Source organism: Aulonocara sp. 'chitande type north' Nkhata Bay, linkage group LG7 (genome assembly GCF_057382095.1).
Source record: "Aulonocara sp. 'chitande type north' Nkhata Bay isolate Kocher_YH1m ecotype deep benthic linkage group LG7, A_spYH_male_GT1.1, whole genome shotgun sequence".
Classification (NCBI taxonomy): Eukaryota; Metazoa; Chordata; class Actinopteri; order Cichliformes; family Cichlidae; genus Aulonocara; species Aulonocara sp. 'chitande type north' Nkhata Bay.
The window spans coordinates 47,848,296-47,861,134 of record NC_141350.1 but is presented as its reverse complement, the minus strand read 5'-3'; the positions used below and the strand labels follow the sequence as shown (position 1 = coordinate 47,861,134).

At 45.5% G+C, this 12,839-nt stretch overlaps 2 protein-coding genes across 2 annotated transcripts in view; one reads left to right on the top strand and one right to left on the bottom strand.

Moving 5' to 3' along the window:
• Nucleotides 1-1,066: 1,066 nt before the first annotated feature.
• brinp1 (bone morphogenetic protein/retinoic acid inducible neural-specific 1) overlaps nucleotides 1,067-12,839 on the top strand; it is a 127,527-nt gene continuing 115,754 nt past the window's right edge. Inside the window, exon 1 of the mRNA XM_086300878.1 lies at nucleotides 1,067-1,486. The gene's annotated coding sequence lies outside the window, so the exon portion shown is untranslated. The remainder of the gene's footprint in view (nucleotides 1,487-12,839) is intronic.
• On the bottom strand, nucleotides 9,848-12,241 carry LOC147326027 (uncharacterized). The gene has a single exon (XM_086297769.1). The coding sequence runs from the start codon at nucleotides 12,239-12,241 to the stop codon at nucleotides 9,848-9,850; it is 2,394 nt and encodes a 797-aa protein (XP_086153895.1).

Below are 12,839 nucleotides of genomic sequence, written 5' to 3'. Positions count from 1 at the left end.
ATGAAGTGAGGTACAAGCTGATATAATTTTGATGTAATATCTAACGCAGTAGAGTAGAGCGCTTTTGGCTAAGCCTTTGGTCTAAGGAAATATGATCTTATGTCATGCGTATGCTGACCATATGTTGTCAGAATACACCACTCACCAGCACCATAGCAAGGATTTTAGAATGATGCCAGGGGTTCCCTAGTTTAACACCAACATGCCTATACAAATTTGATGTAGCCCCCACAGTGTTATTATAGAATATAAGCCCTAACTGTCTGTCAAAGCCACAACATTGAGCAGCCATGACCTTATCAGTCATTAATGAAGTGAATTTATACGTTTAATACAGTGTTTGCATTAATGAATTCAGCAGCCATGACACCTGCCACTTTGAGTTAACATTATTACCTGACACACATCACCACAGATCTACTGAGCAGGTTTCGCAGCCATCGACAGAACAACAGAATCTCCCCTGCTGCTTTTCAGAACCATGGACAGTAACCAGAACTTCACTTCAGTTGTGTTTCAGCACCTGGGACAGCAGAGCAAATTTTGCTCCACAAAAATGTGTGCATAAATTGCCATGGTTTCGCTTCCAATGCAACGTGAAACGGGGTCCACAGAGCTATGCTGAATTTTTATGAAGATGAGTTTCTCAGCAAGTCATCATAAGTTCACATTAACACAGACATACAGTCACGTTGTTTTTTTATGTAAAGAACACAGCCTGCACGTGGCATTGTGTGACACCTTCTGCGCAACTCAACGCCTTCTCACTTTGTTGCGCTTTCAGTTGTCTCAAAAAAACAAAACGAAAAAACCCAACAAAAATCCTTGTATGCTTAATAAGCCTGTGTCCTTCTGAGCCCACACCGTACCCAAATGTTGACACCTTAATGAGCAATGACCAGGCTATTTATGGTGCTCATCCTGTAGCCTCGGTGTAAAGAATTAGCATACCTATCAGCTGAAAAAAGTCACGACGCGGCTTCTTATCCTCATCCACCCTCAGTTACCTCGCCTTCCGCCTCATACAGTCCAGACCCACCCCTCACTGCCTGCCATGACCGTCCTCTACAATACGAGACTGTATTCTTTGTACCTCCCCTTTCTCGCCCTCCGTCTGTGGATCCCTTCCTAGATATCCATCCACACCTCTCTACCCGCAAACGGCTCCTAGTGTGACAAAAAAAGAGAGCAGAACTGTTTCAAACACGTCGACATAAATCCCACTTCTACAGCTCCCTTTTCTCCATTCCCTCCTGACGGACTTCATTACTTTATTCATCTGCGCGCCAATGCACGAGACCACGCAGAAACGGAGGATTTTTTTCCCTTGAGCATGAAAAGGATTGCCAAATCATCCGCAATCCAACATCACCGACTGAGCCACCAGCATGAGCACTGGATACATATGCTCCAGCAGAAGTTGTTGGCGAGAGAACTAAGAAATCTTGGACCACAAATACAGCTAAGAGGGGAGAGTCAGTTTTAGGTAAGTACGGTATATGCTGGCTTAGACCTCTAACAGAATGTGAAGGTATCTTATGTATATTTTTTCCTGTTTATCACTAACCACGAGGAAATGGTCTGGTAGGCAGGGCTATATTGTGGCACAATTATGGCGATGTTGCGTGGTCAGCATGTAACTAGGGTGGCCGGTGGTGTCCTTTTCAGGATGGAGGTAATTTTCCCCCTTTTCTTTCTCACGGCGAAGCTACCTATCAAGCTCCGCCCGGACTATATGTCGACGTAGCCCTTCGGAGGGTATTAAATTTGATACAATTTGCCGTATAAAACCTTCATTTTAGACCACCAGGAAAATGACTTATTCTCACAAATTGCATGCGTTCGCCTGCGCTCTCGCTGCACGTTGTGAGGCAGCATCTTCCCCAGGTGATGCTGCAGAAGTGCGGATGTAAAAGGAGCACGAAACACTGAGGGAATCAATGATCTCAGTATTCGGGGTTGGCACATTACGCAGACCTGTTTCAGTGAGTGGCAGTCCGGGGGGCAACATTCAGAGTAGGGGTGTAAATCAGGCCTGCAGTAGTCAGCATCAACATTTGTACTCAAGCTTCTTTTTCTCTCTCTTTGGAGTCCAGATCTAGCGATGATTAGTTCACTCTGAAAGCTGCATTTGCTCTTAACTTTAAATGAGAGTCACCCCGGATTAAAAATAATAATGATGATAATAATAAAGAGTAAATCAATCGCGTCCATTCTTTCTGTTATTACTAGTGTTTTTATTTGCATGTTATTAATAATTATTATGAATATTTCTCCATTGTTTCGTCTCACTGCTTGATATGAGACGGATCAGTGTTTGTGCGCGCCTATGGCCCGTCCTGTACGTAGCTTTGGACTCATGAGGGTGCGCGTACATGAGAGCCAGCACGTACGTGTTTGTTTTGTTGTAAGTGTGCGCGCGCGCGTGTCACCAGTGAGGCAAAGTTGCCGTTCCGTGTTCCCTCAAGTTGCTTTGATTGCTGTTCCACCGGCTAACTGCGAGGGGAGCTCATGCTCTTTTACACTATAGGTGTCATTGTGTGGCTAAAGGCAAGATTACTGTGTGTGATACTGATACCAAGTCTATGAAATTAGAGGAGCAGCTTCTGTTTGAAATTAGTCCGGAAACATTTATCTGCAATTCCACGGCTGCCACTGCAAATTTTGCTTTGTTTGTCAATGTTTCTTTTTGAAATGCTAGCCAAAGTAGCTTTAAGGAACTTGATCAAATGTACGTAGAAAAAAAAAAAAGAAAACAGAAAAAAAACGCAGTTGCAGTTATAATTACCAGGCCGAGAGTGCAAAGCATTAGTTTCATAATGCTGAAGTCACACATATGAGTAATGAACAATGCAGGATCTCAGTCTATACTGCACAATCAAGCCTTTGATGAGCATGCTAGAAAAGGGTCTGTGTGGCACCCCACTGTAACTAACCCTGCATACTGAATTTGAAATGTAAGTTGAGCTTTATTTATTATTTTTTTTCTCAAATGAGCATTACACTAAAAGCAAGTGCTTTAACTCTGTGATATTGTTCTGCCTTCTCTGCATGTACAGTAGAGAAAATTGCACTGGCAGCGGAAATTGCAGAAGAAAAGCTCCCTCATTCCGAATGCTTCATTCAATCTGGTGGCCTTTTCAATGGCAAAATGCTGGCAACATGTAATCATATTCAGAGGGAAAGCATTCTAAATCACGCTGCCAAAATGAAAATGCCTGCAGTGGCTTAAAGCTATATTTGTGTCGTGGCTTTAGATGACCCAATGTTGATAATGCTTTCAAGGACTGAAAAGAGAACATTCAGCAGCAGAGGTCCTTTTACAGAGCTTGGCAGTGCAACTTACTGATAAATTGTCTGCAAATCATGTGACTGTGATTCTAAAAGACAAGGAAATAAACACCCATGAACATAATTAGGAGGAAATGATTACAGACTTAATGCATTGACCATATGTGCACAGCATTTCTTTATCACTCTGTGTAAAGATAAGGATATTACTTTTTCAACAGTCTGTGTGCTGGATAGAGAACAGTACAGTACCAGTCTTGTACTGGCACCAGCTCTCTCCTGCTCTTCCTCTCTGTGTATCTCTCTCTTTGTATTCTTGTATTGGCACAGCATTGTTTTTATGTGGGTGCAGCTGTAGTGACCAGAAGGCTGCCTCCTAAGAGGTTTGGAGGAAAAGAAAATCTGTTTTTATCAGAAACAAACAACAGGGTCACACAATGACATGTGACAAACTCTACCAGAAATCCTGGCACGTTTACAGTATTTTGGAAACGCAGCTGATCTCCACTGAGGGTTTTCTGACCTGTGTGCTGGTGCTATCAGTCCCAAAAGTACATGGGTCTAAACATGCTGTTCTTATAACGCAGTGTTCAAAAAGCCGTTCGCAGCCACAGGCTCATAATTAAAGATGATTACTAGTGCTTATTCTTGCATGTCATGAAATATTAATGCTTAGGAGGATTTCACAGTTTCAGAAGGAATTTTTACTTTACTTATTGGATGGCCATTAAAGACAACGTTTATCTCAACGTTTGCATGGAGTGACACAAACCTGCAAAGAAGGTCTCCATAGTTTTGTGAAGAAAAATATGGGTGTCGTGCAAAGCCTCAGGGGAGCACGATAACAGTGACAGTTTTATTTTTATAAACTATTTAGGCATTCAGTACACGTAATTCTTCAACTAAGTAAAGTGGCCTGTCTCTGGTTTCTCTCTATCTCCTTCTTGCTTTATTCACAGCAGGGGGCCAGAGTCTGAATAGTTGCGACTGAACATGAATACCATTTTATGTTGCATTCAAGAATTAAATAATACATCAAAACCTCAAAAGCAAACAGAAAACATTATTTATTAAATTAATGTAAGTATAATGTGGATTTGCTTTCTGACTACTGATGAATCTGGAGGTAATTTTATATATGTATCTATACATACATATATATATATATTGTTAAGATTCAAGAATTGAGAAAGGGTACAAGAGGTGATCGAAAAATAACCACACTGGTCCGGCCGGGTGAAGTCAAACGAAGATTTTAATTCACATGTGGGAAGATCACTGAACACAGCAATTGATCTTCGACTTACTAAAGCACAAACAATTATTTTATAACATCAGGGTTTATTTACCGACGCCCCTTCATACGTCACAGATACATTTTATACATAGATCAGATCAACATCATCATGACTTTTCACCTAGAAAATCATCTATTTTCATGGCTAGCCCTTCCTGTCTACCTTTCAGTTCTTGTCTTGTTCCTCTTTCTTGCCGAGACACCAAGAAACGGTTCCTCTTTTACCAAGACAATTTTACAGTTACAGCCAAACATAACTAACCTCTTCCTCTAAATAAATCTAATTTAAAGTGTGTGTGTGTGTGTGTGTGTGTGTTGACCTCACATGCTCTTTGTGTCACCTCTTCACCTACTGTCTGTATCTCGTCCTCAAATGCTCTTTCTCAATTCACCTGTTGCACTTCTGACCTTTTACCAGACCAGAAGCTCACTAAGACTATGTGTATGTCTTCTACTAAATAAATGTTTTAACCAAGAACCTCTACTAAAACCTTAATACAAGAATATGAACATATAAAAGATAATAAAATAAACTGATATGAGTGTTTTGTAAGCATGTATTGCAATTCCTTCTATGTTCTAGTTTTCCCTCAACATGTATCACCTGAACAGTCACGTCAGTGAAGCTTACGACCTTTAAAGAACCTGAACATCAACTCAAATAAGCACAGATATGCAATATGTATAAAATGGTTATAACTGCACCTGAAATACAAAGTTAACATCATCATAAACATCTTAAGGCCATCTTAAAGCTATCTGTTATATTGTTAAAGCAATGCTCATACTGCAGATTATATTATGCTGGTAAAATACTTTTCGTTTATCCCCACAATCCCCCTTTCGACCTCTGACACCCCAGAGGTCGATACATAGGTTGTTGTTCACTCCTCAGTCCACTCGGCTACCTCCAGATCCATCATCGGCATCATGGACATAGGGGCCACCGCCCCAGGGTCCACTGCCTTTACAATCACTTTCTCTACCAACCTTCGGGCACAAGGAATGAGACAACAACCACAGGTCACCAAAATACCCACCAATACAGATAGAGACAACATAATTGACAGAACAAGCCCCTTCCACTTTCCCCTTTTTTTTTTTTATTTAAACCACCCCTTTTCAAACTCTCAATTTGTTACCACTCCTTTTTGTAGGCGCGGCGATCTCCTCCTAGGCTGCTCTTCTTTCTTCGGCCTTCCAGGTAGACTACTGGTCGGCCCGTTGCACAGGTGAAGAGGTTTATTCTGCCTCTGTTCCTTGACACCTGCGCTCCTTGACGACGAATTTTCCTCCACCAAGCTCTCGTGTGCGGGTGCACACTGCGACCAATGGTACCAGGTGTCGCCTTTCCCTTTCAGCTGGACTGCTGTAGCCGTCCGGGCGGTCACCTCATACGGACCAGTCCAGCGGGGCTCCTTCCACTTTCGCTTAATGACCTTCAGCCACACTGCCTTTGCGTCCGGGACCTCTCCGTTCCCCGTGGGTCTCTCACAAGTGACCTGTTTTGTAAAGCTGGACACAAGAGCTTTCAACTCATTAAAATATTCTGCATGAGACCTGTTGCTTGTCCTGGGCTGCTCCACCGGGACCACTGTCCAGGGTGCTGGAAACTGTCTCCCAGTCAGCAGCTCATAAGGGGTGAAACCTGTGGATTGGTTAACAGAACATCTTATGGTCATCAAAGCAATGGGCAGGGCTGCGACCCAATTTAGCCCTGTCTGCGCACAAATTTTAGCCAACTTGTTTTTCAAATTTAGGTTCATCCTCTCTACCTTTCCTTGAGATTGAGGATGATAGACCGTCCCGAACTTATGTTGCACTCCCAACATCCTCTCTACCTCTTGCAAATCTTTGTTCTTGAAGTGAGTACCATTGTCTGACCTAATTCTCTTGGGAAACCCATGCCTTGGAATGTAATGATTGATTAAGCACTTAATCACACTTTTCGCATCTTCACATTTGGTCGCCCATGCTTCGGGCCATCCAGTCAGAACATCCACACACACCAACAAATACCTCACCCCACCTGGGCCTATATCAATCATGTCGGTATAATCAATCACGACCTCTTCTCCTGGCCTTTCTGGCATGAGAAACTTACCAGCTTCAGGTTTTACTGCTGGCTTTGGGTTGTGTGCCCCACAAATTAGGCACGTTCTGGCCTTTTCCAGTATCATCCTTCTCAAATCAGGATGCCACCATCGGCACAAATTTCTCTCCATCTGTTTCACTCCCACGTGACCAAGCCCGTGAGCCTCATTCACCTTTTGTTCCGCCATTTTGGCCGTTAAAGCGGGACGCCCATCTGGCCCCCTCCACAAACCGCCATCTTGCCAGGCTCCTTTGTTTTCCCACACCCCCTTTTCCTCTGGGGATGTCTCCTCCTGAGCCTGTCTAACTTCTTCCATGCTGTTAGTGCTAACCTCCTCTTCTGGGGTTACCTGCACCAGTTGTCTCTGTCCTTTGTAGCCCGCTGCTTCCTTTGCGGCTTCGTCGGCTTTCTGATTTCCTCTTGCCACCATACTGTCTGCTTGTGAGTGGCCTTTGCATTTTATAATACTTACCTCGTCTGGGTCCTCCAGGGCCTTTTCCAGTTCCTCCATTTCCTTTTTGTGACAGATGGGTGCATTAGTGGCCGTCCTGAACCCGGCTCTCTTCCACTGAGCCAGTTCCACATGAGCTGCTCCAAACGCATATGCTGAGTCAGTGTAGATGTTCACTCTCATGTTTTTAGCCAACCTCAGGGCTCGAGTTAGGGCTATCACTTCAGCTCTCTGGGCCGACTGTTGTCCCTCAATTTTTCCTGCTTCTTTCACCTGAAACTCAGTTCCTACTCTACAGACTACTGCATAGCCCGCTTTCAATCCTTCTTCATCTCTGTGGCAGCATCCATCTGTGAACCAATCCTCAGCTCCGTATATGGGCTCTGCCTTCAGGTCTTCCCTGATTTTTCCTTCAACCTGGGCTTTCTTAATACAGTCATGTGGTTCTCCTGACCCCATTAGGTCTGCCATATTTATTCCTTCATGTGTGAATATCAAATTTGGCGCCTCTAAAATTTTGCTCAACCTTTGTTGCGTCAGTGGAGTCATTGTGAATGCCTGTGAGTTCACATAGGCCACTACACTGTGTGTAGTAAGCACTTTCAGTGGGTGTTCCCTCACTATATGTGCTGTTTTCTGAATTATCTTTGCTACTCCTGCTGCGTGTTGTGTGCATGTGGGATGCCTTGCTTCTGTTGAATTTAATCTTATGCTGACATACATAAGTACATCCCTACCTCCCCCTTTTTTCTGAAACAACACACCATTCACAACTCCCTTTGTTTCTGAAACATCAAGATAAAATGCCTCATCATAGTTAGGTGTGGCCAGATCTGTGGCTCTTGACAAATCCTGTTTTAGTGAAATGAACGCTGTCTCTGTGTCCGGCGTCCAAGGCAATTCAGCCTTCAGATTTCGAACACCAACTTTCTTGATCATGTCCCTTAAAGGGGCCGTTTTACCCGCATAGTTCGGAATGAACTGCCTGCTGTAACCTGTCAAGCCAAGAAAGGAAAGCAACTCCTTCACAGTTCTTGGTTTTGGATGTGTCAGAATTTGGTCTCTGTGTGTGTTCATTAGCCCCACTGATCTGTGTGCGATCACCCGGCCCAGGAATGTTACCTCTGGCCGGACCAACTGCAGTTTTTCTTTGCTCACTTTGAAGCCACACTCCGCCAATCTGTTCAACACCACGAGCGATGCTGCCGTACAGGCCGCTGCTGACGGGGCTGCAATAAGAAGATCATCAACATACTGTATTAATGTACAGCCCCCTGGCAGTTGACATGGGGACAATGCCTCTTTCAACACCTGATTAAAAATTCCTGGTGAGAGTGCAAAGCCTTGTGGTAGGCGTGTGTACCTAAATTTGCGGCCTCTGTATGTGAATGAGAAAATGTCTCTGAGTGACTCGTGCAGTGGGAGACAAAAGAATGCATTCGCTAGGTCAATACATGTGAACCACTTTTGGTCCCCAGTAATTTCGGTCAGAGCCGTGTAGGGATTTGGTACAGGCACAGTGTCAGTCCTCAGCATGGCATTTATTGCTCTCAAATCATGTGCCATACGGTACTTCCCTGTCCCACTGTTTTTCCACTGGCAAAATAGGTGTGTTCCAAAATGACCATGAGGGCTCAAGCACGCCTTCCACAGTCCTTCAATGGTTTCAGCTATACCTTCTTCTGCTTCAGTTTTGTGCTTATATTGTGGTCTGTTAATTGGTATGTCAGACTTCAGCTGGAACAGGACAGGCGAACAGTTAGCTAGACCTACATCTGTGGGCCCTGCGGACCACAAAGTACCAGGCAATTTTGAGAGCTCAGCTACTGCATCAGGATGATCCATTCTTTCCCTGCCATGTATTCTGGAGATTTCTTTATGTTCTAAGATCACTGCATCGTTGGACAAACAAGTTATGCGATATATTTTACATTTTGGTGCATACCAGACATTTGGAATTTGGGTGCTTTGCCAGCATGCGTTGTCCAGCGCCCGCTTGACCATTGGTCCCAGATCTCTTGGCCCATGACCCTCGTGGACCGCCAATGTAATGTGAGGGGCTGAATCCTCTCCCACATTGTACCAAGGCAGTTGTTCATCAGTAAATTTCACAGCCGCGGCCACACCTTCTGGTCCAACATAAATGTTATGTGTTTGCACATTCCACGTCTGTCCCTCAAGATCAGACTGGAACTGTTCCCGATAGATATCGTTATCTTCCCTATCATAAAAGAGTGTAACGTGGAAAGGATCTCGCGGAGGGGAATAGACGGCCAGGCTCATTATCCAGGGTCTCCACAGCTGATAATGTCTCAGAATGCCTTCTTCCACTAGCCTCCCCCAGTAGATTTCGGCAGTGGGTTGTTCAGAGTTCTGGACTAAATATTGAGTCTTTGAAGGTGATCCCAGTTTCACAAGCAGGTCCCTGCCCATGAGATTTTCCAGGCACCTGTGAGGACACCACATATTGGTGTTTCAAAGTCTGTTTTCCCAGCTGTGTCAATGCTGGATCTGTCAATGGCAGAGTCATCGGAATCCCGGAAAAGCCTACCACATTAACTGTGTGACAGGAGAGTGTTGCACTGTCTGGTGTGTCTTTCAATGTTGAATATGTTGCTCCAGTATCCACCAGGAAGGGCAATTCAGTGCCTTCCACGGTCATCGACAGCATGGGTTCTGCCGTTCCCACGCTGTTCGGTTTCTCCGGGCTCCGTCAGTATTGCTCCCCCTCCCAGCCCCAGTCGGCTACTGGGTACTGGGGGGCTGGTGCTGCATTCGGGTTTGGAGCTTGATGTGCTCCCCTGTAAGCAGCTCTTTGTCTTGGGCCTCCTCGTGCCTGGGATTGATAGCCTCGCCCCTGATAGTTCTGCGGCGGTTCAGGGCAATCTCGGGCCCAGTGTCCTTCTGCTCCACATCTCAGACACGCAGTCCAAGACACCCTGCCAGGATTCCCCGGATTCCGAGCCCTTTGTCCTCCCCCCACGGATCCACCACGCCCTCTCTGCGGTCCACCGGTCCCCCAATTCCCCACTGGTTGACACTGCCTTGGTGCATTGGCGGGCCAACGATCGCCAGGGTAGAGACCTGGATCCTGATTTGGCCAGTCAGGCACAGGATCGGGCTGAGGCCTTGCCACCATTATAGTCTTATTTAGTTCTTTCGGTTCTTTTTTCTTCGCATTATATTTTTCGCGAGCCTCCCCCAGCTGCAGCCTAAGCAGCTGCGCCTGTGCTTCATCTAACTCTTTCTTTTGTTTGTTCGTCAAATCCTGTTCCTGCTGAAGTCTGTGGGTCACATGTCTCTCCCACTGCACCGAGTCTGCAACGGCAAAATCTGGGTTCTTTTCCAAGTCAACTGCAACCTGGTTGGGCAGCCCTGCCAGCACCGCCGAACGAAACCACGCTCTACTTTCACCCTCCTTCCCCGGATGTATTCCTGTTTCTAACAACCATTGTTCCTTTGCTTTAGCTAAAAACTCTCTGGGTGTGTTTTTGGGATCCCAAATAATTTTTGGAATGGCTCCAGAGTTAGGAGTTGGGTACTTCTCCCGGACTGCATCTGCTAAGTCATTCTGCACCTCATGGTATTGTAGGTCATTTGCATATCTGGTTGTTTGAGCTATCTGCTCTACATCTGCTAACCCACCACCCAGCATACAACGTCCGGCCAAAGCGCGAAAATCGCCCAGCGCTAATTCTTCTCCTTCGGTCAGCGCGCCCAGCCTTCTCAACCAGCTAGCTCCTCCCTCAGTTATTGGTGGAAGTTGTTTAACCAATGCTTCCAAATCTCTCACCTTATAGGCGCGATAAACTGGTTCGTTCTTTGGACCTGCTATTAGAGGCAGATTTAAACCAGGGTCAGGAGCTCCTTGTTCAAAACTCACTTTTCTACTCTTCCTCGACTTTCCTTTTCCCTTTGAGCTCCTAAATATGGGCTGTCTCTGTGCTTGGTCTCTCTTCACACTTCTTTTCCTCAAAATTAGGCTTGTACTTGGTTGGGGCTCAGGTCCTCCATCTTCGTCCTCCTTATCGTCCTCTTCTTCTGATGACGTCGCACGGTCTTCATTCTCCTCTTCTGGCCCTCCCTGCATTACTCTCTGCTTTATAACCTCCAATGCTGTTAATGCCTCTATTAACGCACGTGGGGGCTCATGCATTTGTCCATACACTTCTCCTTCCCAATGTTCTCCCTTGGTTATCACTCCTTGTGGTATTTTGTCCTTCATTCTAGGGGTCCTTTTGGCCTCCCCGTCCTGCTTTGGCTGTTCCACTGTAGACACTTCGGCCCGTATGATGTTTCCACTATCCACCGAACTGGGAGGCGAGGTCGAGCCTTCATCTGCAGCTGAGGCTATCATTCTCCCTCCCATATCTTGGGACTGACATTCCACTGCCCTTATCCCTTCTTCGGGGATATTCAGGGGAGTAGTAGTATATTCAACATCTGCTATTCCGCCAAGGACAACTCCAGTCTGTCCATCAGGACCACGAACTTGTCCCCCTCCAAGGGTCATTACAGGCATGACATATGGTGGTGGTGGTGCACAACGTGCCAATTCAGCCCAAGGATATAATTTCGGTGTGTAATACCTGTTAGCCTCTTCTACCTTCGGAGTCAAGTCCTTCACTTGGTCCTCTAGCTTTTTATTTTCCTCCTTCAAATGTATCAAAGACTCCATTATACTCACCATGTCTCCTGATTTTCCTGTGTCATCCTCCTCCTCAGTCATCCAGGAAGAGGCTGCCCTCCACAGGAACAGCCACTTACAGCACCTGTCATGAGTTTCTTTTAGGTCCTTAATTTCTCCTCTGGCTTTCCTGTTCACTGAATGTCCCTTGGACTCCTCTTCAAATTGTTTCAATTTCTGTTCACATCTCTCTCCCTCAGTTTTTAACACCAGGCTCAGAGCTATTTTATCACCCAGCCCTTTCTGTTGAGATGTAATAAGTTTGCTTACCTCAACCTCCATCGCTTGGCACTCTTTCTCTGCTGCTTTTAATGCTCCAGGTGAAACCAAACGAATAGCTTTCTTAAGCTGTTCAAGCTGATCCTTCAAAGGTTTGCATCCCCTTTTCCCACTAGGTGTCGCACTCGAGCTGTCAGCCATTCTCTGAAACACAGACTTACCTCTTCCAATGACGTTGGTCGACTCCACCTTCTTGGTCTAGGTCACCCAGACACGCTTAACTTTCGGTTTCAGTCTTCGTCTCGCTGTTCTCGCAACCACTGGCTCCTCTTCCCCTGCTCGGTGATACACAAAGTTTAACCCAGCACTTTAGACGCTGTCCTCGCGTTCTCAAGCGTTGACACTCAATCAAAATTATTCGCCCTCAAAGTGTCAATATATGACACCAGCAACCCTTATGCGCAACGCGCTCACCTCCGTATACTTACCTCTCCAATAGTTCCTCGGATTAGTGTTTTTTCATTTATTTTAAACCCATTAACGGCGCTGCGCGTCCCTTATATACTTTACAGCAACACACCCTCAAGGGTCCCTCAACTTGTCCCGTACTAATAAGTCTAAAACCAAGAAATCACCTTTATGACATTATGTCAAAGCTTTCTCCATGTTGCACAGCCTGCCACAGGTTTAACAAAAAAATCGCTGCCCGAGAAGGCTCCCACATATCAAGGTGGTCGTTTTCACAAACTTCCAGCAGACCCTCAAATAAACAAAAACAACGACCCAGGCAGGCTTCCAG

What these genes read in the sequence shown, in the direction of transcription:
- LOC147326027 (XM_086297769.1), bottom strand. Translation starts at nt 12,241, where the DNA reads ATGGCTGACAGCTCGAGTGCGACACCTAGTGGGAAAAGGGGATGCAAA.